At 36.9% G+C, this 24,532-nt stretch overlaps 1 protein-coding gene across 3 annotated transcripts in view; it reads left to right on the plus strand.

Moving 5' to 3' along the window:
- The window catches only part of LOC149826597 (P-loop containing nucleoside triphosphate hydrolases superfamily protein), a 100,426-nt gene that overhangs the window by 15,493 nt on the left and 60,401 nt on the right, over nucleotides 1-24,532 (plus strand). For 2 of the 3 annotated variants that reach the window (XM_090020074.1, XM_090020073.1), the window contains exons 2-4: nucleotides 1,283-1,377; nucleotides 1,454-1,573; nucleotides 4,414-4,501. In XM_090020074.1, coding sequence (XP_089876200.1) covers nucleotides 1,283-1,377; nucleotides 1,454-1,573; nucleotides 4,414-4,501 — 303 coding nt within the window. Of the gene's footprint in view, nucleotides 1-1,282; nucleotides 1,378-1,453; nucleotides 1,574-2,009; nucleotides 2,082-4,413; nucleotides 4,502-24,532 lie in introns of all 3 variants that reach the window. The other variant, XM_090020072.1, reaches the window with a different exon arrangement.

Genomic DNA, 24,532 nt, shown 5'->3' on the forward strand with positions numbered 1-24,532 from the left:
CACGGTTTTAGGGAGCTTTCAGCCACTTTACTTGGGGGTGTTGTTGTTGACCCAACTGTAGTTATTGGTATATCAAGAAAGTGTCGTTAGTGGATGTTGATTTTTCTGATATCCAGGCATTAGATGTTGATTTCTAATGTTTCGATTGATGATGTTAATTTCTGATATCGGTTGAGGAACAAGTGTGGGGAACCCATTAAATAAAATACAAATTGCGTGACTAAGAACCTAACTTGAACTTTAAGAATTGTGCTCGTTTTTAGTATTCGCAGTTTTAAGAAAAAGTGAAAATTAAACTCGTGTGCATTTAATAGGGACATACATGCAAAAAACAACTTTGATAAATAACTTAAGTTATTCATGCATGTGCATTGAATCATGCATATTTTACCTTTCAACATTAGTTCATGCATCTATGTATATTTGATTTTGAATGATATTTTGTTGAATGCTTGAATGTTAAAATAGTTGTGGTAAGTTATTGCTTGTGATATTTCCTTTGAAATTTATGCATGAATTGATTTATGCTATTTCCTTTCCTGTTTGGAGTTTTAGAAGAATTCGTACGAGGACTTCGGTTCTTAACTGTTTTCTTAAAACAATTTTACAGGATGTCTTAGACTGACTAGCTGGAGATTGCAAGGCTTGTGATTGGTGTTTGAGTTTTGACTAGAGCACATGATTGGATATATAGTCAATTTTATATTCTTAGACATTTTGACTTATTGATTAAATTAATGAAGTTTATTTTATTACTTCAAGTTGATTCAATGCATGGAATTGTTTGTGGTTTGTTATATTAAATCTGCGATGTGCCTCGGATCCTTGGGAGGTTTTCCGCAAATGCTTAAATTTTTTTTTCACTATTTTCGAGGGTCCGTTGGGGTCGTTATACATCATCTCTATTTTCGAGGGTCCGTTGGGGTCATTCCGCAAATGCTTTGAGTGCTGGTTTATGTTTTTCTTCTATCTTTTTGTAGGTAGTTTTTAATGAGTAGTAGTAAATAGATGTCAAGTTCACACATATTTCTAGAGTTCAAGCATTTTCTACTAGGTTATACTATTTTCCCCCTAAATTGATTGAACATAGAAGTCTGCAGCTATTTGAATTTTTTTGTCTTTGATCTGCATCTGTAAGTAAAACATCTTTTCCCTACTTTCTAGATAGCATGAAATTTGAGAAATTCTGTGCAGTTTATCACCAAAGCTGCGCTTGCTTTCACCTTCTCATTATAATTCTCCACCTTGCTCTTGACATCTGTTTTTGATCATGTATCAACAGAAAAGGCACCAGAGAAAGAAATTAAACTATCACACAGTGTGCAGTTTCGTGCAATACAACCAAGCAAAGAGATTCTCTCATGTGTTGAAGATAATGTATGCCGTGACTAGAAATGTTTCACAAATTTATGCGTTCTCATGAAATATAAGCATATTTTGTTTATTTTGACAGTTATTGGGACGCAGAAGGTTGATTGAATTGAGAAGAGCTGGCTACAATGTTGACATTTCTGCCCCTCTAGATAATATCCCCTTCTCTACAAATACAGAGAGAGAACGGATTGAGGATAATGTATGAGTATTTTCCTTTTCAAGTTATTTTTTGGTTAATTTAACTAGCCTTGTGTTCTCCAACATGTATGTATTCTGTGCCAAGCTGTAACTGATCTAATAGCTTAGCTAGTGTGATGGAAAGCATTGTTCTCTATCTTGAGATATTGTAATGATGGTGTCAACTGAAAAGAAATCTATATATTACTATATACTCACATCGCTGTTAATCAATTCTCTTTTGTTAAGCTTAGGATTGACATTCCTACCATTTATTCTTGTCTATGATGGCATTAACTTTCTAGCATCATGACCACTTGTAAGTTAAAATGGTGAAGGATCAAAATTGTGTTGATGCATCTGAATTCTATGTTTCATGCTTGTGCTTTTTTGTATATGTTTATTTGCACTTTATGGAGCTACTCACTGTGCCTTTTGATGTGATCTACATCTTTGAGTCTTCGCCAATGTCACACACACATCTGGTTGTTGGTATCAGACAATGGTGGAAAGTTTTTGAATGTATCAAGGTAAAGGCTAGATTAATGCTCTCTCTCTCTATGCACATGCACACACATATGCCTGCATGCATGTGTAACGAAAGGAACTTGGTAGTTTTTGGTTCCGCATTTGATAAAGTATGATGATCCAGTTCCTATAAACCTATCACTAAAATGCCCCTAGAGGGTAGTGTATTAGTAATACGCTGTATCGTAGTATCGGTCGGGGAGCCAATACATTAATCATACCGATACGGTATGACTTGTATGATACATGCGTGTATGATATGATACGATACACTCCGTATTGTACGAGTTGACCACCTTTTTTTACTTTTCCGGTGCCAGAAAAGTGGTGATCGGCCACTGAAGGGGCTATTTTTTAGCCTCCAAGGGTCATTTTGACCCTGTTTTTGCATGTTCACCCTCCACAAACCTCTTTTCTAAGCCCACCCACTCTATTTTGAGATTAAATTCACCTTAAAAATTAGGGCTTTTGGTAGATCCGAGCCCTAGAAGTGTGATTTGCCTCAAATCTCACCCATTTTCATCCTACCCAACTTTTTTTGGCTTCTAACCCTTGAAACCGAACCCTAAAGCCCTTTTTTTACCTTAAAACCCCTATCTAACCCTCAAAATCAAGTCATAGTGGTGTTATTTACCCTAAATTTACCCATTTCCATCATACACACACATTTTTGTGCCTTCTAACCCTCAAATCCAAACCCTAGAGGGTTTGATTAAATGTATTTGGAGCATAGCTATATCAAGAGCCCCAACATGGGATTATTGTACATTGGTTTAAGAAGGAAACAAGAAGCTAAACCGGTGCAACCAAGGTTGTAAATAACGTATCGTTACACATATCAGTCGGGCCCAAAGTTAGATTCGTATCATAGTGTATCATAAAAAATTGCCAAAATTTGCAAAAAAATCATGAAAAATCAGAAAAATAGCAAAAATCTAAACAGATCATAACACATGGAACAATGATGAATTGCACAAAATACAACTAGAAAATCACATATGAAGGATTTATGTCTCTATGAGTTGCATACGACATCATCAAACATTAACTAATATAGATAATATTGCATGCATATCTCGCAAGAACAATGCAAAATATTAAGTATCTTGCAATTAAGAACATGCTACCAGGCTCATACTTTCATATTACAAAAAAAAACAAAATAACTAAGTTTATGAACACTTAAGTGTTAAATATCAAAGTTTTTTGAAAATATAATCCCAATCATCATCATCATCATTATCGTCTTCTCCTGATGTTATGCTAGGGGCTGTAGGATCAAAAGTAGGAAGCTCATCTTCATTATACACATCCTCTCAGGGCTGCATATACTCTATTTTGCCTCACTCATCTTTTTTTCTTGTATTTTTTCTCTCAGACCAGCGAGTAATTGCTGGCATTGTCTTTTTACGGCATTCGGCAAATCTCTGATGTGTCCTGGCTAAATGATGCTTCAACCGAGAGATACCACCCGAAAAAATATGATGACAATAGTTGTACTCGATTTTCAATCGGTTTCCACTCACTACTTGAGTGCGCTATTATCATGCCAAATCATTTGATGCTATTTTCTCCCAAAAAAATTTAATTTGAAGTAATGAATATGAATTTGTCACCTTAGCCCACTTTCTTGAGTGAAAAAAGGCTGAAAATGTACTCTGACGTGAGAAATATGTAGAAGCCCTCTCTCCCTTGTGCACGAATCAGCCCCCAAATCGCTCATGCCTCTTAGGGTGCATGGGTTCTCCTCTAAAGGCCTTTACATAAATTAGAGAATTAGCCCTAGAGAGGTCTTTAAAATCTAAAATAAAAAAGTTGAGTTTCAACCCTTTTAAAGTGCGCCAGACACATCGTACGACACACCTTGTATTGTAAGGCGCACCTTGTATCGCACGACACATTGTATTGTACGACACAATACATAACAATATAGGGTTGTATCATGCGATACACACACTTGTATCGTGATACGAATGTGTATCGTATCGAGTTAGTCCATAGTTATGATACATATAGTACGATACATTGTTCTCATTTGGATTCATATTTCCCTTTTTGTCCATCATATATTATGCTTTGGCGGCAAAGGTGTATATAAAATTACCTTAACAGATTAAGGCATTTATCTTAGCAATTTTGTTGTGCTTTATAACTATTCAGTGTTCTCATTCGTATACAGCCAACATATCCTTCATTTATCTTACTTATGTAGGGGTTCACAAAAATGCAGATTAGATGGCTTGATGATTTAGATTTGGATCTCTTTGTTTTAATAATCAATCAGAATATCCATGTCTTTAGGATATTTATGTAAGGTTCTAATGCCTCTTGTAGGTATTTAGAAATAAATTGACATTTTTTGCTGCTGCAAAACTCTCATCATCTTTTCCTCCTGCTGAGCTCCCGGAGATAGCATTTGCAGGTAGATTACCATCTTATATCTCATTGTAGAAATATCTGCATATTCCTTTGTATCCTCAATATGGTATAACTTTGTCTAATATAATGTCTTGAATTATTTAGTGTTTTTTCTAAATGATCTTTCTGTGTAATTGTCTCCTAGAGAACTTTGAACATAGTTACCGTTTGTATCCATATTTTACATGCATTTGTGCTGCCAAAGGATGGGTAAACCATGAGGTAGTGAGAAACTTTTATTACTATATGAGATTAATTTCCATTCTGCTTAGTTCATACTTCATAGTGATGCTTGGGGTTCATTCCCCAAGTCCCTTTCTCATTCAAAATATATGTGTTGGACTAGCTGATAGTTTTAGATGCTATGTTTAATGTTCACTCTCAAGTAGCCTGAATCCATTGATCTGGTATGTAGATTCAACTCATGTGTGAGAACTGGGAAATTAGGACAGATATATGATAAACCAAGTAGAAACTAACAACAGTTGTATATAAGTACGACCCCAAAAGTTATTCTTAAATAAAGGTCCTTTGTTATGTCATACAACAACAACAACAACAACAACTACTACTACTACGCTTTCATCCCAAAACAATTGGGGTCGGCGATATGAACCAAAAAAGAAAATCATTCTGGGTCTTCCACATGAATCCTTTTCCTCCAATCATTTCTATCCAATGCCATGTCCTCGGTGAGGTTCAAAGCATTCATATCCTTTCCTATCATCTCCATCCAAGTCTTCCTAGGCCTACTCCGACCTCTTTTAACTAATATATTTTTTCATTTCTCCATCCTTCTAACTGGAGCATCATTAGGCCTTCGCCGAATATGTCCAAGCCATCGTAAATGATTCTCTCTCATCTTATTTTCAATGGGTGCAACACCTACCTTCTTACGTATTTCCTCGTTCCGAATCTTATCTTTTATTGCATTTCCACACATCCATCTAAGCATACACATCTCAGCTACACTCATTTTTTGAATATGATGTCTCTTAGTAGCCCAACATTCCGTACCATATAGTAAAGCGGGCCTAATAGTCGTCCTATAAAACTTTCCCTTCAACCGCAATGGCATTCTGCGATAGCACAACACTCCAGTTGCACTTTTCCATTTCATCCACCCAACCTTTATCCTATGATTTACATCTTCATCAATTTCTCCATACTTTTGAATGATAGATCCCAAATATTTGAAACAATCATCTACCGGTATTTCTTGCTCACCAAGCTTCACTACACTCCCATCACTACTTCGTTGCTTACTAAACCAACATTCCATATATTCTGTCTTACTCTTACTCAACTTAAAACCTCTTGCTTCAAATGTCTGTCTCCATAATTCTAACTTGGCATTAACCCCAACTCTAGACTCATCAATCAAAACAATATCATCAGCAAACAACATACACCACGACACATTTTCTTGAATTGATCTCGTAAGCTCATCCATCACTATAGCAAATAGAAAAGGGCTTAAAGCAGATCCTTGATGTAACCCAACCGTTATAAGAAAATTGGTTGTCATCCCTCCACAAGTGTGGACATTGGTTACTACTCCTTTATACATATCTTTACTTATACTAATGTACTTGAGAGAAACACCTTTTTTCATCATTGTCCACCAGAGAACGTTCCTAGGTACTCTATCGTATGCCTTCTCCAAATCAATAAGAACCATATGCAAATTTTTGTTTTTCTCTCTATATGTCTCAATAAGTTGTCTAAGAAGATGTATAGCTTCCATAGTTGATCTTCCAGGCATAAAACCAAATTGATTCTCCGATATCATGACAACCTTCCTCAACCTAGACTCAATCACCCTCTCCCAAAGTTTCATAGTATGACTCATGAGTTTTATACCATGATAGTTTGTGCAATTTTGTATATCACCCTTATTCTTATATAGAGGCACCAAAGTACTCTTCCTCTACTCATTAAGCATCTTATTTGTCCGCCAAATCTTGTTAAAAAGATTTATCAACCATTCTAAACCTTTCTCTCCCAAGCATTTCCAAGCTTTGATAGGTATACCATCTGGCCAACTGCCCTTCTTGATTTCATTTTCTTCAAAGCCTCTGCAATTTCTTTCTTTTGAATCTTGCACATGAAGTCACGATTCATCTCATGAAAAGGAATGGAGATGTCTACAAGATCCTGAGCATGACTTCCATTAAATAGCTTATCAAAATAATTTTTTCATCTCTCCTTAATCTCCTCATTTTTGACTAAAACCCTTTGCGTTTCATCTTTGATACATCTAACCATACCCAGATCCCTCAATTTCCTATCTCTCATCTTTGCAAGCCTATAAATATCCTTCTCGCTCTCTTTGGTATCCAATTTGTCATAAACCTCCTTATATACATTATTCTTTGCGTTTCAAACTACTTTTTTAGCTTCCTTCTTTGCTATCATATATTTCTCCAAATTCTCATTATCACGACTCTTACTTAGATTTCTATAACACTCTCTTTTAACCTTAATAGCTAATTCGACATCCTCTTTCCACCATGATGTATCCTTACCTTGCAGTGCACCGCCTTTAGACTCATCCAATACCTCCTTAGCGACCTTTCTCATGCCACAAACAATCTTATTCCACATTGATTCTTAATCCTCCTTGAGACACCAATCAACTTCCTTAAGTACCTGCTCTACATACATTCTTTGTTTAACTCCTTTTAGTGCCCAACACTTAATTCTAGGATCTATCCTATGTCTATCCCTTTTGCGGCATTGTCTAATTCTAAGATTTAAAATTAAAACTCTATATTGTGTAGCTACACTTTCTCCTGGTATAACCTTACAATCAATGCAACAACCCCTATCTCTCTTTCTAAGTAGGAAAAAATCTATCTGACTCGTATTAATCCCACTTTTAAATGTTACTAGGTGAGACTCCCTCTTCCTAAACCAAGTGTTTGCTAAGATCATATCATAGGACAAACCAAAATCTAAAATCCTTTCTCCACTTTCGTTTCTTTCTCCTATACCATAGCCTCCATGGATACTCTCAAATCCATCCCTACTAATGCCTACATGTCCATTAAGGTCACCGCCGATGAAAAGCTTTTCACCATAAGATATCCCTTGTACTACTACATCTAAATCTTCTCAAAATTGATGCTTAATGGAATCATCTAAACCTACTTGAGGTGCATAAACACTAATAATATTAATAATATCCGTACCTAATACTAATTTAATAAGTAAAATCCTATCACCCTTCCTACAGACCTCAACTACATTATCTATAAACTCACGACTCATAACAATCCCTACTCCATTCCTATTCCTATTTATTCCTGTATACCAAATCTTATATCCCCAAGGTTCTATCACTTTTGCTTTCTTATCTACTCATTTGGTCTCTTGTAGACATAAAATATCATTCTTTCTCCTACACATAAAATCTACTAACTCTACCAACTTACCAGTTAAAGACCCTATGTTCCAAGTGGCTAACCTAATTTTATGGTCTTGGACTAACTTCTTTACCCCCACCCGTCCAACAAAGTGAGGGAACCCTTGCCTATTTGACACCACACCCGGGCGCCGGTGTGACGCGTCGATTCTGGGTGACGACCTAGCAACCCTTGCCCATTTATCACTGCCTCCGGGCCTATAGAGAATGCCCCAACGAAATTCTCATATTGGTTCATATTCATAGGGTATGACTAAGTTTTTATGCTGGCTGTCACTGGCCTACCGCAACCCTCCTCCTTTATTCACTAAACAATTGTTTACAATACAATTGCATGGGAATAAATGGCAACACATTGAAAGTTCAAAGCCTAGGCACATAACTGATTGGAAGCATAAGAAAGGATCCACAAGGGTGAGAGGAATAAGAATTAAAACTTATCCTTTCTTATTGGTAACAATATACCTCTTCAGCTGAAAATATGCCCTCCAAACTTTGTGGTCATCCCTGTAATCAGTGAGAAGTTGAGAGAGGAAGAAGTAAAGGGCGAAGAAGATAAAGAGTTGAGAGAGAGAGAGCTGGAAAATCAAGGATTACGGTATTAAGGTAAAACTTTCTCCCTTTATTTATTACTCGCATAAAGCATTTTACAAAGAGTGGCTGATTTATCCCTATTAGGGTCAGGTTTGACATGTATACAGAAAAAGTCAACTAGTTAATATATATTGGATAACTATGAACTTCTATGTCTTTCTTTGCACTCTCCCTCAAGTTAGGGGTGAACATATCTATCACCCCCAACGTGCTAACTATATCTGCACGCTGGTTCCTGTTAACAGCTTTGGTAAAAATATCAGCCAGTTGGCCTTGTGCTGTAACATGTGCAAACATGATCATCCCACTCAATCTTTTTTTGGATAAAGTGGCAATCCATTGTAATGTGTGTGAGATTCTCCACTAGAATCTGTTTGTGAGAAAGAGAAGAGAAGAGGAGAAGAGGGGCTGCGGCTGTCACGATTTCAATCAATGAAATCGTGACCTAGAACATGTATTTATGTTTTGTTATACAATATGGGTCCGTGTCTGGTATAATATCCAGACCCAGTATAATGTCCAGACCCAGAATACATGGTACATTCGGTATGACTTATATAATATACAAAACACTACTTTTTCACCTCCCCTCAAGTTGATCATGGTTTTGAACCATGAACAACTTGCTTTTAAGCATTAAAAAACGATCTTTTGTTAAGCCCTTTGTAAATATGCCTGGAACTTGGCTTTCAGTATTAACGAATTCAGGCTCGATCTCTTTTTCTTCAACCTTTTGTCTTACAAAATGTTGGTCAATCTCAATATGCTTAGCACGACTGTGATGTACTAAATTGAATGACATGTTGAGAGCACTTTGATTGTCACACAACAAGGTAGATCGAGAGATCGTTTCTCCCACTTCAGTTAGTAAATGTCTGATCCATGTGACTTCGGCAGTAGCGGCAACCATGGATCTATACTCGGCCTCAGTGCTTGATCTAGCAACGGCCTTTTGTTTTCTACTATCCTCCAATAAAGTCACAATATCCTGATCTAGACCTTCATTCATCTGGATCCCCTGCCCAGTCTGCATCACAATATACAGTAAGCTCACGCATGTCCTTGCCAAACAATTTTGGAGAATATATCAACCCATCTCCAATTGTTCCTTTCAGATATCTAAGTATCCTCTTAATCGCCTCCATATATCCAGTACATGGTGCATGAATAAACTGAGACACTTGATTGACTGAATAAACAATATCAGGTCGAGTGAATGCGAGATACTGTAATATCCCTATAAGACTGCGATACCTGTTGGGATCCTCACACAGGTCTCCATCATGAGTACTTAGTTTTTGGTGGAGCACACTGGGCGTTGCTAGAGGTTTGCAGTCTTTCGTACCTGCCTTGCTGAGAACGTCTACCATATACTTGTGTTGAGTGAGAGTCAAGCCATCAGTCTGGCTATCAACTTCTACACCATGAAAATAACACAAGGCACTAAGATCTTTCATTTTGAACCTCTGCCCTAATAGATTTTTCACTTTTTTGATGTGATCTTCAGAGTTTCCTGTGATGACAATATCATCCACATAGATTAGTAATAGGGTGATCACATTCTGCCTTCTAAAAATGAATAATGAATGATCTACTAGAGAGCGTGAAAATCCATGCTTTTGAATCTCAAGTGAGAAGCTGTCAAACCAAGAATGGGATGCTTGTTTTAGGCCATAGATAGCTCTTTTTAACCTGCATACATGTGTTTTACAATCTTGCTCGTGATATCCAGGGGGTTGTTCCATGTAAACTTCCTCCAAATCCCCATGCAAGAATGCATTTTTTACATCAAGTTGACTCAACTTCCATCCATGTTCAACAACCAAGGAAAGAATAATTCAAATCGTTCCCATTCTCACCACTGGGGTAAAGGTCTCATCATAGTCTTGCCCTGCCTCTTGGGTGAACCCTTTTGCCACCAGTCTTGCCTTGTATCGTTCAATAGTCCCATCTAGTTTATACTTTATTTTGTAGATCCATTTGCATCCGACAACATTTTTGTCAGGTGGTCTAGGAACAATTACCCAGGTTCTACATTCATGCAAGGCTTGCATTTCATCATTCATGGCTTCTACTCATTTGGTAGAAGTGACTGCCTGATAGTACATAATAGGTTCATCTTATTGAGGGCAGTTAAAAAGAGTTGAAAATCTAAGGAGAAGTTGTTATAGCTGACCCACCTATCAATAGGATATCACATGCGATTCGATCTTCTGACCTCAAGAATATGAGAGGAAGTAGGTGCAACTGCTGGGGCGTGATTTAAAAGGCCTAACACGGTCGTTCTTTGTCTAGTATAGGAAATGCCCTTGTATCTGCCCGGTACCAATGATGGTATTTCTTCCCCATTCTGTGATCTCGATGCACCAATAGTCTCAAACATTTCTTCTTCTTGCTGTACGCAATCTGGAGAACAAACTTCATTTAGACTAGCAAAAAGTTCTGAGTTCAACCAAGGATAATAAACTTCAATTGTGGTAGAGGACATATCCGCTGTGCCAACTTTGTGATCAAAATTTTGTTCATCAAAGACAACATTTCTTGAGATTCTGATACATTGGTTAGCGGGATCATAACACCTATATCCTCTGTAGTCGTTTGAATATCCCACAAATCTACACTTCTGAGCCTTGTCCTGAAACTTGTTTCTCAGGGACCGATCAATGTGCACATAACAAACACATCCGAAAGTACGCAAATCATGATAATTAGGATGAACCCCAAAAAGACAGTAATAAGGAGACTTATTTTCCAAAACAACCATAGGTAATCTATTTATCACATATACGACAGAATGAAAAACTTCTGTCCACAGATTGATGGGAAGATTACTGTCATGGAGGATACTCATTGCACTTTCAACGATATGCCTGTGTTTTCGCTCAACAATCCCATTTTGTTGAGATGTGTGTGGACAAGACACCCTTCTTCCTATCCCATTATTTTGAAGAAAAGAAATAAAGTTACTAGATGAGAACTGCTCTCTTCCATCACATTGGAAAAATTGGATGGACTTAGAGAATTGATTTTTAACTAAGGAAAGAAAGTTTTGAAACAAAAGAAAAACTTTTGACTTATTTTTTATGAAATATATCCAGGTGTATCGAGAGTAACTATCAACAAAAATTAAGTAGTATCTGCTTCCAGATCCAGAGGCAACTGGGACAGGCCCCCATACATCAGAACATATTATCTCAAAAGGCTTTGAAGCTCTCTTATTAACGGAGTCAAAAGGCAATACACGACTTTTGCACAAAAGACAACTGAAACACTTTTGACTTCTCTCATCCACATTGAGACTTTCTTTTGGAATGAGATTATTAGAAACAAGTTTCTCAATAAAATGACTCCCACAATGTCCTAACCGACTGTGCCATAAGAAAGATTTATTACATTCAAAAATACTAAAAACATTTGCTAAAGGAAAAGAACACGACTCTAATGAAGACTTCAAATCCGGATGAGTAGAGTGGACGAAATGACATGAAGCTTCTTGAAAGACATACATATTGCCTTGTCTCTTTCCTTTGGCGAACGTTTCCCTCGTGCGAAGGTCCTTGACCTGCACAGAGAAATGAGTGAATTCGATTGAAGCATGATTATCATCAACAAGTTTAGAAACAGAGACATTATTTTTCTTGATATTGGGAGCATGAAGGACATCAGAAAGTTCAAGAGTAGAATGTGATATGAGAATGACAGATCTTCTAACGTGAGAAACAAGATGGTGGGATCCATCTCCAGTGACAATCTTACTTTTACCAAAATAAGAAATAGGTTTAAAAAGTTTACCTGCATCACCAGTCACGTGAGTTGCTGCCCTTGAGTCAACATACCAAGTTCCTTGGTCATTCTGCTTTAAATTCAATTCTGACAATGCTGATATCAACAGATCTCTAATCTCTCCACTGTCTCTGATACTGCTGGACTTCCTTTTCGGTTCTGTCTGTGGAGACTTTCCTTTATTTTCAGGATTGTGCCAACAATTCGCCTTGATATGCCTCCTTTTGTTACAAAGAAAGCAAGTGGGGATAGATCTTTGTCCTTGAGCATGGGTCGACATATTTGGAGTGGGAAGCAATCCACGTCCTCCGTGTCCATTTCGCCCTTGTCCCCCTCGCCCCCGTCCTCGACCGTAAGTCACCCCTGTGGCAAAAACATTTTGAGAATTTGTATGAGTGTGGTTTTCTTCAGAAAACCCTTTCAGAGTCATTTCATACTGAATTAATTTAGCCTGCAACTCATCAAAAATAGGAAGAGCAGGCAAGCACAATAGTGAAGTGACAATCATATTATAATCGGATCCCAGTCCACTCAGAGTTTGTTGTACCATATCACTGTCGCTCACTGCACATCCTATAACTGCAAGTTGATCTGTGATAATCTTAATCTTATTTAGATATTCCATGATGGTCATGGACTCTTTTCTCAGCAACTGGAATTCCCTCTTGAGAAAAACCATCCTCGCATGTGAAACTTGTGAATACGTTTGAACCAATCTCTTCCAAAGTTGCATGGCTGTACAATTGTCAGGGATTGCAACAAGAACCTCTTGAGACAATGTAGAGGTAATGTATGCAACTACTGATTGTTCTTTCCTTTCCCAGTTGAGATATTCTGCATTTTTGACATACAATTGAAGTTGCCTCTTTATCATCTTTCTCTTCTCTCGTAACAAATTCTAGCGGGGCTGGAGTGGTTCCATCCAGATGATCTAAGAGACCTTGGCTCCTTATAAATGGAATGATTTGTCTCTTCCAAATCAGGAAGTTTGAGGTGGTTAGCTTTTCGGAAACAAGCTGATTGAGGAAACTCGAAGGAAGACTCGATTAAGAAGAATGGGAATCCATGATAAAAAAAGAGAATTTTAACAAAGATATTCACGAAGTGCCCAGTCTACTGCAAGAGAGGTTTGCTGGTGCAACTTCACGCTCAGATCTGAATATTTCAGTTCAAGTGAAAGAACGAGAATGCGTAGAGGTGGAGTATTTCAGATCTGATGCAGAAGCATGACCAAATCTGAATATTCCAGACAAAGAAGAAGATGAGTATGTTATATATATATACACCATAATGCCCGATAGGGGTATTATGGTCTTTTCACAAGTACCCGATAGGGGTACTTGTTTTTATTCTTTTTATTTTTTCTGTATTTCTTTTCTTCTTTTTATTTTTTAAAAAATCCTTTTTTTGAGCCACTTAAGGGGCCCCACCATAGAGTCGTTGGGGCCCCCAACGGTCACAATTGTGATCGTTGGGGGCTCCCAACGACTCTATTGGGAGCCCCTTGAGTGCCTCCATGTGTATAAATAGCGGTGCATCCCCTTGTATCCTTCAATGCTTTTTGAGAGCTCCTCTCCAATAAATGCAGTATTGATTTTATGTGTAGCCTTGTTGCAAGGCCTTTCATATTGTCCCTTTAGTGTATTTATTCTCTTGTGCTAAGTCCATTTGTTGGACATTGTGAATGCATTTGCATTCTTGATTCTTTCGCATACTTCATTACATGGTATCAGAGCCATTCGATTTTTCAAGGTGAAAATGTTGTCTCTCTCTACTTCCTCTTGTTTGCATCTTCATACCAAAGCGTTGGAAGCAATGGAAGCCAAGATCGACCTATCATTCAAGCTCAATGGAAAAAATCACATGATGTGGGCATCCACAATGGAAAATAATCTCAAAGGAAAGATTATGTAATGGGGACCGTTCCAAAACCCCAACTAAAGCTCACAAAGATGGAAGGAGATCAAGAAAAAGCTCTTGAGGGTGATGCTCGCCTCAAAGCAATAGAAGATCATCAACGCCAAGTGGAAGATTAGGAGAGTAACCATGCAAAAATCCTAGCATGGTTTATGAATAATGTTGAAATTAAGGTATGTTCTAATATTGCCGAATTTCGCCGAGCCAATGAAGCTTGGTTTTTTATTAAGGGTATGTATACCCAAAAAGATCTTGCAAGAACTTACTTTTTGCAAGAAAAAGTGAGAACCACAAAACAAGGGGATATGAGCATACAAGATTAGTATAGTGCTCTAAACCCTTTGTGGGATGAATTGGCTCTCTTAGAGCCTAAATGAGTGACTATGGAGGATATGGAACTTAGACAAAAGCAAATGGAACAAGATAGATTGTTTCAATTTTTATTTGGGCTTCCTCCCGAATTTGAACAAGTTAGATCTTCTCTCCTCCATAGATCCACTATTCTTCCATTAGAGGATGCTATTGCCGAAATTACTCAAGAAGAGACTAAGCATGACATGAGTAAAAGTATGGATGAAGTTCTTGCTGTGTCCAAACCCGACAACCATGTTAAAACCTACAAGCCACCTCATTTTGGTAAACAAGGGAGTGGTGAAAGAAAGATGATTATATGTCATCATTGTTATGAGCCGGGACATATCAAACCCGTTTGCCCAAAGCTTAATGGGACTTTCAAGCCGAAGGTGGCTTCCGTTGAGGAATCCTCTAAAGAAGATGAAGGCAAAAACGGGAATCTCAAGGATACTCTTGGTCAAATTTCCATGGCTCTCCAACAACTTCTAAAGGCCACTTCCTCCACCTCCGGTTCAGCTATTGCCTCCCCCTCATCCCCCGGTACATATTCTTGGATTTTAGATTCCGGAGCTTCTTTTCACATGACTCCCCATGAAAATGCATTAACCAACGTGTGCACCAATTCAAAAATATCTTGTGTCTCTATGGCCGATGGAACCTTTCTCAAAATAAATGGTATTGGGACTCTTAATCCAAAAAATATTCAAAATTTCTTTATTCCAAAAGTAAGAATAGTTCCTAAACTAAATCTTAACCTTTTCTCCGTTTCCCAAATTGCCGACCATGGATGTGAAATATCTTTCTCATCTCAAGGGTGCTTTGTGCAGGATCTCCGGTCCGGGAAGCGGATTGGGCAAGGCCATAGAAAGGGAGATCTTTATTTTATGGATCACTTAACACTCCTTAATACTTCTTTTTGTACTTATGTTCAAAATAAAAGTATTGAGACTTGGCATAAAAGACTTGGACATTCAAGTTACTCTAAAATGCATCTTTTTCCTTTTGGAAACAAATTTTGTAAAAAAATAAATATCAATTGCAAAGATTGCATTTTTGAAAAAATAAAGTCTATTCCTTTTCTCACTAGAACCTTTGTGTCAACAAGACTGTTTGAATTGGTGCATTCCGATGTATGGGGACCATCTCCGGTTCTATCTAAATGTGGTTATTCATATTATGTTACCTTTATTGATGATTATACTAGATATGTATAGATCTATAATCTTAAATCAGAAGTTTTCAACTTTTTTAAAGAATTTTGTGCAAAAGTTCAAAGTCACCTTCAAAGCCGCATATCCATTCTTCGATCTCATTCGGGTGGAGAATACTTATCAAATGAGTTTCAATCATATTTAAAACAACATGACATTTGTCATCAAAGATCATGCCCACGAACTCTTCAACAAAATGGCCTAGTGGAAAGAAAATATAGATATATTATAGAAACCACTAGATCATTACTTATCTCTAAAAATATTCCAAATTTTTTTTGAGCAGAAGCCGTGTTAACCTCCACCTATTTAATCAATAGAATGCCATCTTCAAAATTAAATAATGTCTCTCCTTATAAAATACTTTTTAACATGACGCCTGATTACAATCGTCTTCGTATTTTTGGATGTAAATGTTTTGTTCCTTTACATAAAAGAGATAAATTATCACCAAAAGCAATTGAATGTGTATGTTTAGGATATGGTGAAAATCAAAAGGGCTATAGATGTTTTGACCACAAAAACAATAAGCTATACGTCTCCAAGGATGTGACTTTTTTAGAAGATGAAAACGGTTTTGAAATATTAGATAATCCAAATGAAATTGAATATGTGTTTCTCAATGACCTTTTAGATGATACAAATGATGACTCTTTAAGTCATCCGGAAATCTTAGAAAATACACATAATAGTGATGATTCTCATAATATTGAAGTATCACCAACTAATGGTGACAATCTCCAAGTTTACACCTGACGTGAACAAGAACAACCTATTATTGCTTTAGAAAAATTCTTGCGGCTTAATGAACCTCTAGAAGAGACTTCCCTTAGGCGATCCTCTAGAAAATCAATTCCTCCTAATAGGGTTGTCTCATATGAATCTCTTTCACCTAATTATAAGCTTGTCTAATAGCTTTGCATTCATACTATGAGCCTTCTCATTATAATCAAGCAAAAAATATATCTCATTGGGTTGAAGCAATGAAAGTTGAACTAGATGCTTTAAACAAGGCTAAAACTTGGGAAATAATTCAACTTCCTCCAAATTAAAAAAGCTATTAGATGTCGTTGTGTTTATAAAGTCAAGACAAAAAGTGATGGTTCCCTAGAACGATATACAACCAGATTGGTAGCTAAGGGATACTCACAAGAATATGGTGTCGACTATGAATAGACTTTTGCTCCCGTGGCTCGCATGACAAGTGTTAGAACTTTAATTGTTGTTGCATCATCTAAGAAATGACCCATATTCCAACTAGATGTTAAAAATGCCTTTCTTAATGGTCAATTAAATAAAGAAATATATATGGATCCTCCGTCGGGAATTAATGTCAACCCAGGTCAAACTCTTAGATTATTAAAAGCTTTATATGGTCTTAAACAAGCCCCTAAAGCTTGGTATGATAGATTTAGTGCTATCATGATAAAATTGGGTTTTCGTTCATGTTATACTGACACTGCTCTCTTTGTTAAAAGTGCAGGTAATAGTATTGTCATCCTTCTGCTTTATGTTGATGATATGATCATCACAGGCAATGATGAAAGTGGGATTCTTACTGTTAAAAATATGTTAAAAGATAACTTTGATATGTCTGATTTGGTTTTTCTCAGGTATTTTCTTGGTATCGCAGTAGCAAACTCTCCTCGAGGGTATATTTTGTTACATATGAAGCTTGCTGCAGATATATGTTTGAAATCTGGGATTTCAGATGACCAAAAGGTGGAGACTCCAGAGGTTATCAACGCTAAACTACGGTTGGAGGATGAAGTTCTATTGGACGATCCTACACCCTACCGACAACTCATTGAATCTCTCACCTATATGACTATCACAAAGCCTGATATTGCTCATGCTGTGCACTCCGCAAGTCAGTTTCAACATGCTCCTATAACTGTGCATATGAGTGTTGTGCTTTGGATTATTCGCTACATCAAAAATACTTTAACTAAAGGGCTATTCCTATCCTCATTCTCTTCATTAAATTTACTTGCTTATACTGATGCTGACTGGGGAGAAAACCCAAATGATCGAATCTCAACTACTGGCTTTTGTGTCTTTTTAGGAGATTCGCTAATTGCTTGGAGATGCAAGAAACAACATAAAGTCTCGTTGTCCTCCACTGAGGCTGAGTATAGGGCCATGGCAACTATTACAATGGAACTTGTGTGGCTTCGAAGTCTTCTTCAAGATATGGGAGTCAAATTTTTTGGTGCTTCGAAGCTTTGTTGCGACAACAAAAGTGCGATCTATATTGCCAACAATCATACCTTTCATGAGAGAACTAAACATATTGAAATGGACTGTCACTATGTTTGGGATGAGTATCTTCGTGGGACAGTTACACTACCATACGTCACTTCTGAATATCAGCTTGCAGACTTTTTTACCAAAGCACTTCCTGCTCCTCGCTTCTTGTTTCTTCTTGGCAAACTTTCGGTCATCTCCCCCTAAAGTTTGAGGGGGGGGGGTGTTAAAACAATGTAACAATATATATATATATTTGTATTTACACCATAATACCCGATAGGGGTATTATAGTCTTTTCACAAATACCCGATAGGGGTACTTCTTTTTATTCTTTTTATTTTTTCTGTATTTCTTTTCTTTTTATTTTTTAAAAAATCCTTTTTTTGAGCCACTTAAGGGGCCCCACCATAGAGTCGTCGGGGCCCCCAACGGTCACAATTGTGACCGTTGCGGGCTCCCAACGACTCTATTGGGAGCCCCTTGAGTGCCTCCTTGTGTATAAATAGGGGTGCATCCCCTTGTATCCTTCAATGCTTTTTGGGAGCTCTTTCCAATAAATGGAGTATTTATTTTATGTGTAGCCTTGTTGCAAGGCCTTTCATATTGTCCCTTTAGTGGATTTATTCTCTTGTTTTAAGTCCATTTGTTGGACATTGTGAATGCATTTGCATTCTTGATTCTTCCGCATACTTAATTACAGAGTTGATTTTAGGGATTCACGTGAATCCCCAGTTTCACGTGAAACATGATCTTTCTAGATAAGAATAAGAAATAAGATAGCTTTAGGGATTCACGTGAAACGTGAATCCTCCAGACAGAAAGAAAAAAAAAACCTTTCAAAAAGAAGAGATGGAAGAATACAAAAAGAAGAGATGAAAAAAAAAGGAACCTCGAACCTCTCTTGATTGAAACAGTTAGGTCACACCTTTTGGAAGCCGCTTCAAACCCTAGGTGGATCTCGACTTTGATACCATGTGAGATTCTCCACTAGAATCTGTTTGTGAGAAAGAGAAGAGAAGAGAAGAGGGGCTGCGGCTGTCACGATTTCAATCTATGAAATCGTGACCTAGAATATGTATTTATGTTTTGTTATACAATATGGGTCCGAGTCTGGTATAATATCCATATCCGGTATAATGTCCAGACCCAGAATACATGGTACATTCGGTATGACTTATATAATATACAAAACACTACTTTTTCAATGTGTTTTGTCCTCTCATGATGAATTGGGTTTGTGGCAATGTGAACTGCACAGTTATTAACATGGCATAGCGCCATGGGAATGGTAACTTCGAATCCTGTCTCACTTAATATTGATCTTATCCACATCCTCTCACATGCTCCCAAAGCCATAGCTCTATACACGGATTCAATGGATCTTGAGACCATTTTTTTTTATTACTTCTCTATAAAACTATATTTCCTCCTATGAAGACAATATCCAGTAGTATAGCTTCCATCATCTATGGATCCAGCTCAATCCACATTTATGTACAGTTTTACCTTAAAAATGATGGATATTAACATAGCTAATCCCTTTCCCAAGTTCTTTATATATCTTTAAGATTTCTTGCAAAATATGTGTATCTACTCTCACTTAAGATTAATCTTATCCATATCTCCTCACATGCTCCCTAATCCATAGCTCTATACTTGGATTCAATGGACCCTGAGACTAAATTTTGTTTGTTCTCCATAAAACCATATTTCCTCCTATAAAGACACACTATCCAGTAGAACTTCCATCATTTATTGATCCAACTCAATCCAATTCTATGTATAGTTTTACCTTAAAATGACTGTTATTAACATAGATAATCACTTTCCCAAGTTCTTTAAATATCTTAGCATCCTAAGTGAAGATTGCTTGAAGAATGCATGTACCTACTTAATACCCCCACCGCATATGGTCTAGTGATGGTAAGGTAAATCAATTTTTCCACTAATCTTTGGTGCTGAACCTTGTTCTTATAGGGATCTTCATTGTCTTGACATGGATTATGATTTGGTTTCATGGGAGTATCTATGGTTTCTATCCCAACATTCTAGTTTTCTTTAAGAGATCTAATACATACTTTGGAAAAACTATTCTCTTTTCTAATCTCAACACTTCAATCACAAAAAATATCGAAGAAATCCAAAATCTTTAATGTCAAATACTCTTCAATTGATGCTTTATGTAACGACCCCAAACTCACCCCTGAAAATTTGCAGTTTTTTTTAAAACGTGTACATGTTTTTAAATCATTGCAGAAAGATAACCCCATGGATATGGGGCACATTACAATTTTCATATCCATCAAACCTATATCAATTTCAACATAAATTTGTTCAATTCATAAATTTAAATTGAATGTATTTAACTTAATAACCCAATTTAAAATTCAATAAGTTCCAAAAATAGTCAAATCCTATAGCAGATAGAATCTTGACCACCAAATAATAAATCATCATCCTCTCCAGCAAGTTGGTTCCGCTTGTAATGAAAAGAGGCGGAAGCACCAATAGGGCAAAAAGGCACTCCTTAAGAGTGACTACAAGAGCCAAGAACACAAACACCAAATGTGCACACACAAAACTCACAAATATAGAAAATGACTTAAAGTCATAAGTTGGATTTATTGAAGAAAGCAAGAGAAGGGTGTAAAAACCCATACATTTACAAGGGGGAACCTCCTCTTTATATAGAGGAGTGAAGCACTAAAGAGGACCCATAAAGGGGGCTCCCTTCTAGTCGTTGGGAGCCTCAACGGTCATAAATATGACTGTTGGGGCCCCAACGACTAGATGGGTGGGGCCCCTTTATGATTCCAAAAAGCAAAAAGACAAAAATAAAAAGGAAAAAGAAAAAGGGGAAAAAGAGAAAAAGGTAAAAAAGAAAAAGGTACATTTGGAATTACCAAAACACCCCTATCGGGTTTTTGGTTTATACAAAACAAGAAAAAACTATATAATTATGTATATATACATATATACGTATATATACTTATATATATACTAATGTATATATATATATATACTAATGTATATATATATATAAGTATATGTATATATATATTTATATATACATAATTTAACATGCCCCCTCAAACTTTACGGGGAAAAGACCGAAAGTTTGCCAAGAAGAAACATGAATCGTGGAGTTGGGAGCGTCTTGGTGAAGAAGTCAGCTAGTTGATACTCTGAAGTGACATATGGCAATGTGATGGTCCCTTTGAGATATTCGTCTCGAACATAATGGCAATCCATTTCGATATGCTTGGTCCGCTCATGAAAGGTGTGATTGCTGGCAATGTATATCGCACTCTTGTTATCACAACAGAGCTTGGTGGGAGTGGAAATGGGAACGCCCATGTCACAAAGAAGACTTCTGAGCCACACAATCTCCGTAGTTGTCATCGCCATAGCCCGATATTCAGTTTCAGTAGATGATAAGGAGACCTTCTGCTGCTTCTTGCATCTCTACGCGATGAGAGATTCACCTAAAAAAATGCAAAGACCCGTAATTGAGATCTGATCATTGGGATTTCCTCCCCAGTCAGCATCAGTAAAAGCAGTCAATTCAAGAGATGAGGAAGAGGATAAGAAGAGTCCCTTGGAGATGGTATTTTTGATATATCGCACAATTCTCATTACTGCCGCCATATGAACCGTAGTAGGAGCGTACTGAAATTGGCTCGCTGCATGAACCGCATGAGCTATGTCTGGACGTGTGATGGATAGATAGGTGAGGGATCCAATTAATTGACGGTAGGGGGTTGGATCTTCAAGAAGAACACCATCTTCAAGTCTTAGTTTCGCATTGATAACTTCAGGAGTCTCCACTTTCTTTTCATCAGATATTCCTGATTTGATACAAATTTCTGCAGCTAACTTCATTTGAGATAAGATGTACCCACGCGCTGAATAAGCCACTTCAATTCCTAAAAAATATCTCAAATAACCAAGGTCAGACATATCAAAAGTATCTTTTAATATAGACTTAACATCATTTACTCCCTTTTTGTCATTCCCAGTGATGATCATATCATCAACATACAGCAGAAGCATAATAATGGAGTCACTTGTCCTTTTGACAAAAAGAGCAGTGTCAGTATAACAAGAAGAAAAACCTAAATTGATTAATACATTACTAAACCTGTCATACCAAGCTTTAGGCGCTTGCTTAAGTCCATATAAAGCCTTTTTTAATTTTAAAACTTTTCCATTTAAATTCATACCTGGAGGTGGTTCCATATAAACTTCTTCATTTAAATTACCATTCAAGAAAGCATTTTTAACATCAAGTTGAAAGATGAGTCATTTTTTAACAGAAGCTATAGCAATAAGGGCTCGAACACTAGTCATTCGAGCAACTGGCGCAAAAGTTTCATCATAGTCTACCCTATACTCTTGGGCATAACCTTTGGCTACCAACCTAGCCTTATATCTTTCTAATGAACCATCACTCTTAGTTTTTACTTTAAACACCCATCTACATCCAATGGGTTTCTTGCCATTGGGAGGATCAATGATTTCCCAAGTTTGTGCCTTTTTAAGGGCATTAAGTTCAAGCTCCATAGCTTCGTTCCAATGATCATATTGTTTAGCATCATTGTAATGAGATGGTTCATGAAAGGAGTGAAGAGTAAGAAGACATGCTCGATAATTAGGGGAAAAAGAGTCATAAGAAACAAATCTATTTGGAATCTTAGGAATGCGATTTGATCTTTTTTGAGAGGTTGCTTCTATCGACTCATTTTGAGAAAATCTTTCAAGGGCACAAGGAGGATTTCTTTCATGCCTTCTAGAGTAGACTTGTATTTGTCTTGAAGCATTTTCTTCTAAGTTTTGATCATTATTTGGATGTTCAACAAGATCTTCATTAAGAGGTTCATTAAGATCAATATGATCATCTATGATGTTTTCTTGAGGTAACAAGTCAAATAAAAAGGAATAGTCAATATTTTCATTTGGTTGATGCGAAAAACCATTTTCTTCTTCGAGGAATGTGACATCTTTTGAGATATAAAGTTTATTATTAAGTATGTCAAAACATCGATATCCTTTTTGTTTTTCGCCATATCCCAAAAAAATACATTCAATAGCCCTAGGAGAAAGTTTATCATTTTTGCGAGTTAAAACAAAGCATTTACATCAAAAAATTCTTAATCTTTTATAATCGGGAGACATATTGTAAAGTTTTTCAAATGGAGAAAGATTTTTCAAAGAGGATGAAGGGATTCTGTTGATGAGATATATTGAAGTTAGAACCGCTTCGGCCCAAAAGGATTTTGGGATATTTTTTGAAATCAATAATGTTCTTGTAGTTTCTATTATGTGCCTATGCTTTCTTTCCGCAAGACCATTTTGTTGCGGAGTGTTGGGACAAGAACGTTGATGACAAATTCCATTTTCTTTTAAGTAATTTTGAAAATCATTAGACATATATTCACCTCCCGAATCGGACCTAAGAATAGATAGATTTTCCAAAAATTGATTTTTAACCATTGCATGAAATTCTTTAAAGAACGAGAAGACTTCAGATTTGCGACTTAAGAAGTATATCCACGTAAATCTAGTGAAGTCATCAATAAAGACCACATAATACGAAAAACCTCCTTTAGATAAAATTGGGGAAGGTCCCCACACATCGGAATGAACAAGTTCAAATGGCCGAGTGGCAAAATAACTTCTTTGAGGAAACGAAGTAGCTTTAGATTTCCCAAAAATGCAATCTTTACAAGTCATGTGATTGTCTTTACAAGTATTGTTCAAAAAAGGGAAAAGAGACATTTTTATAAAATTTGGATGACCAAGTCTCTCATGCCAAATTCCAATACTTTTGTCTTTAACAAGATTGCAAGATGACTTAGATGGAAGCGTCAAAAAGTCCATAAAATAGAGATCACCCCTTCTATGGCCTTGCCCAATCAGCTTCCCTGACTGGAGATCCTGCACGATGCAATCTTTAGGTGAGAATGAGACTTGGCATCCATGGTCGGTGATTTGGGAAACGGAAAAAAGATTTAAATTAATTTTTGGAACAACTCTTACTTTAGGAACAAAAAAGTTTTGAGAATTTTTAAAGTCAAGTGTTCCAATACTTTCCATTTTTAATGACGTTCCATCGGCCGTTGAAACATAGGAGGACATGGGTTCGGAAAAAACATTGGAAAGGGAGGTTTTATGAGATGTCATATGGAAAGAAGCACCAGAGTCTAGTATCCACATACCTGGAGGTGATGAAGAGTAGGCGATGGCGGCTCCGGATGTTGAAGGAGAAGACTTGAGAAGGTGTTGGAGAACTTCAGAGATATGATTAAGAGTTTCTTTGATATCTCCTTCTTTGGTACTTTCTTCCTTCTTTGGAGAATTTTCTCCAACCGCGGCAACCTTTCCTTTAAGCTTTGGACAAACCGGTCTAATGTGCCTCGGTTCATTACAATAGTGGCATATGATTCCCTTTCTAGGCCCATTGATATTTTTGTTAAAGTGAGGAGGTCTATATGCTTTA

The sequence above is a fragment of the Nuphar pumila genome, chromosome 10, assembly GCF_984573655.1.
Source record: "Nuphar pumila chromosome 10, dmNupPumi1.hap1.1, whole genome shotgun sequence".
NCBI lineage: Eukaryota > Viridiplantae > Streptophyta > Magnoliopsida > Nymphaeales > Nymphaeaceae > Nuphar > Nuphar pumila.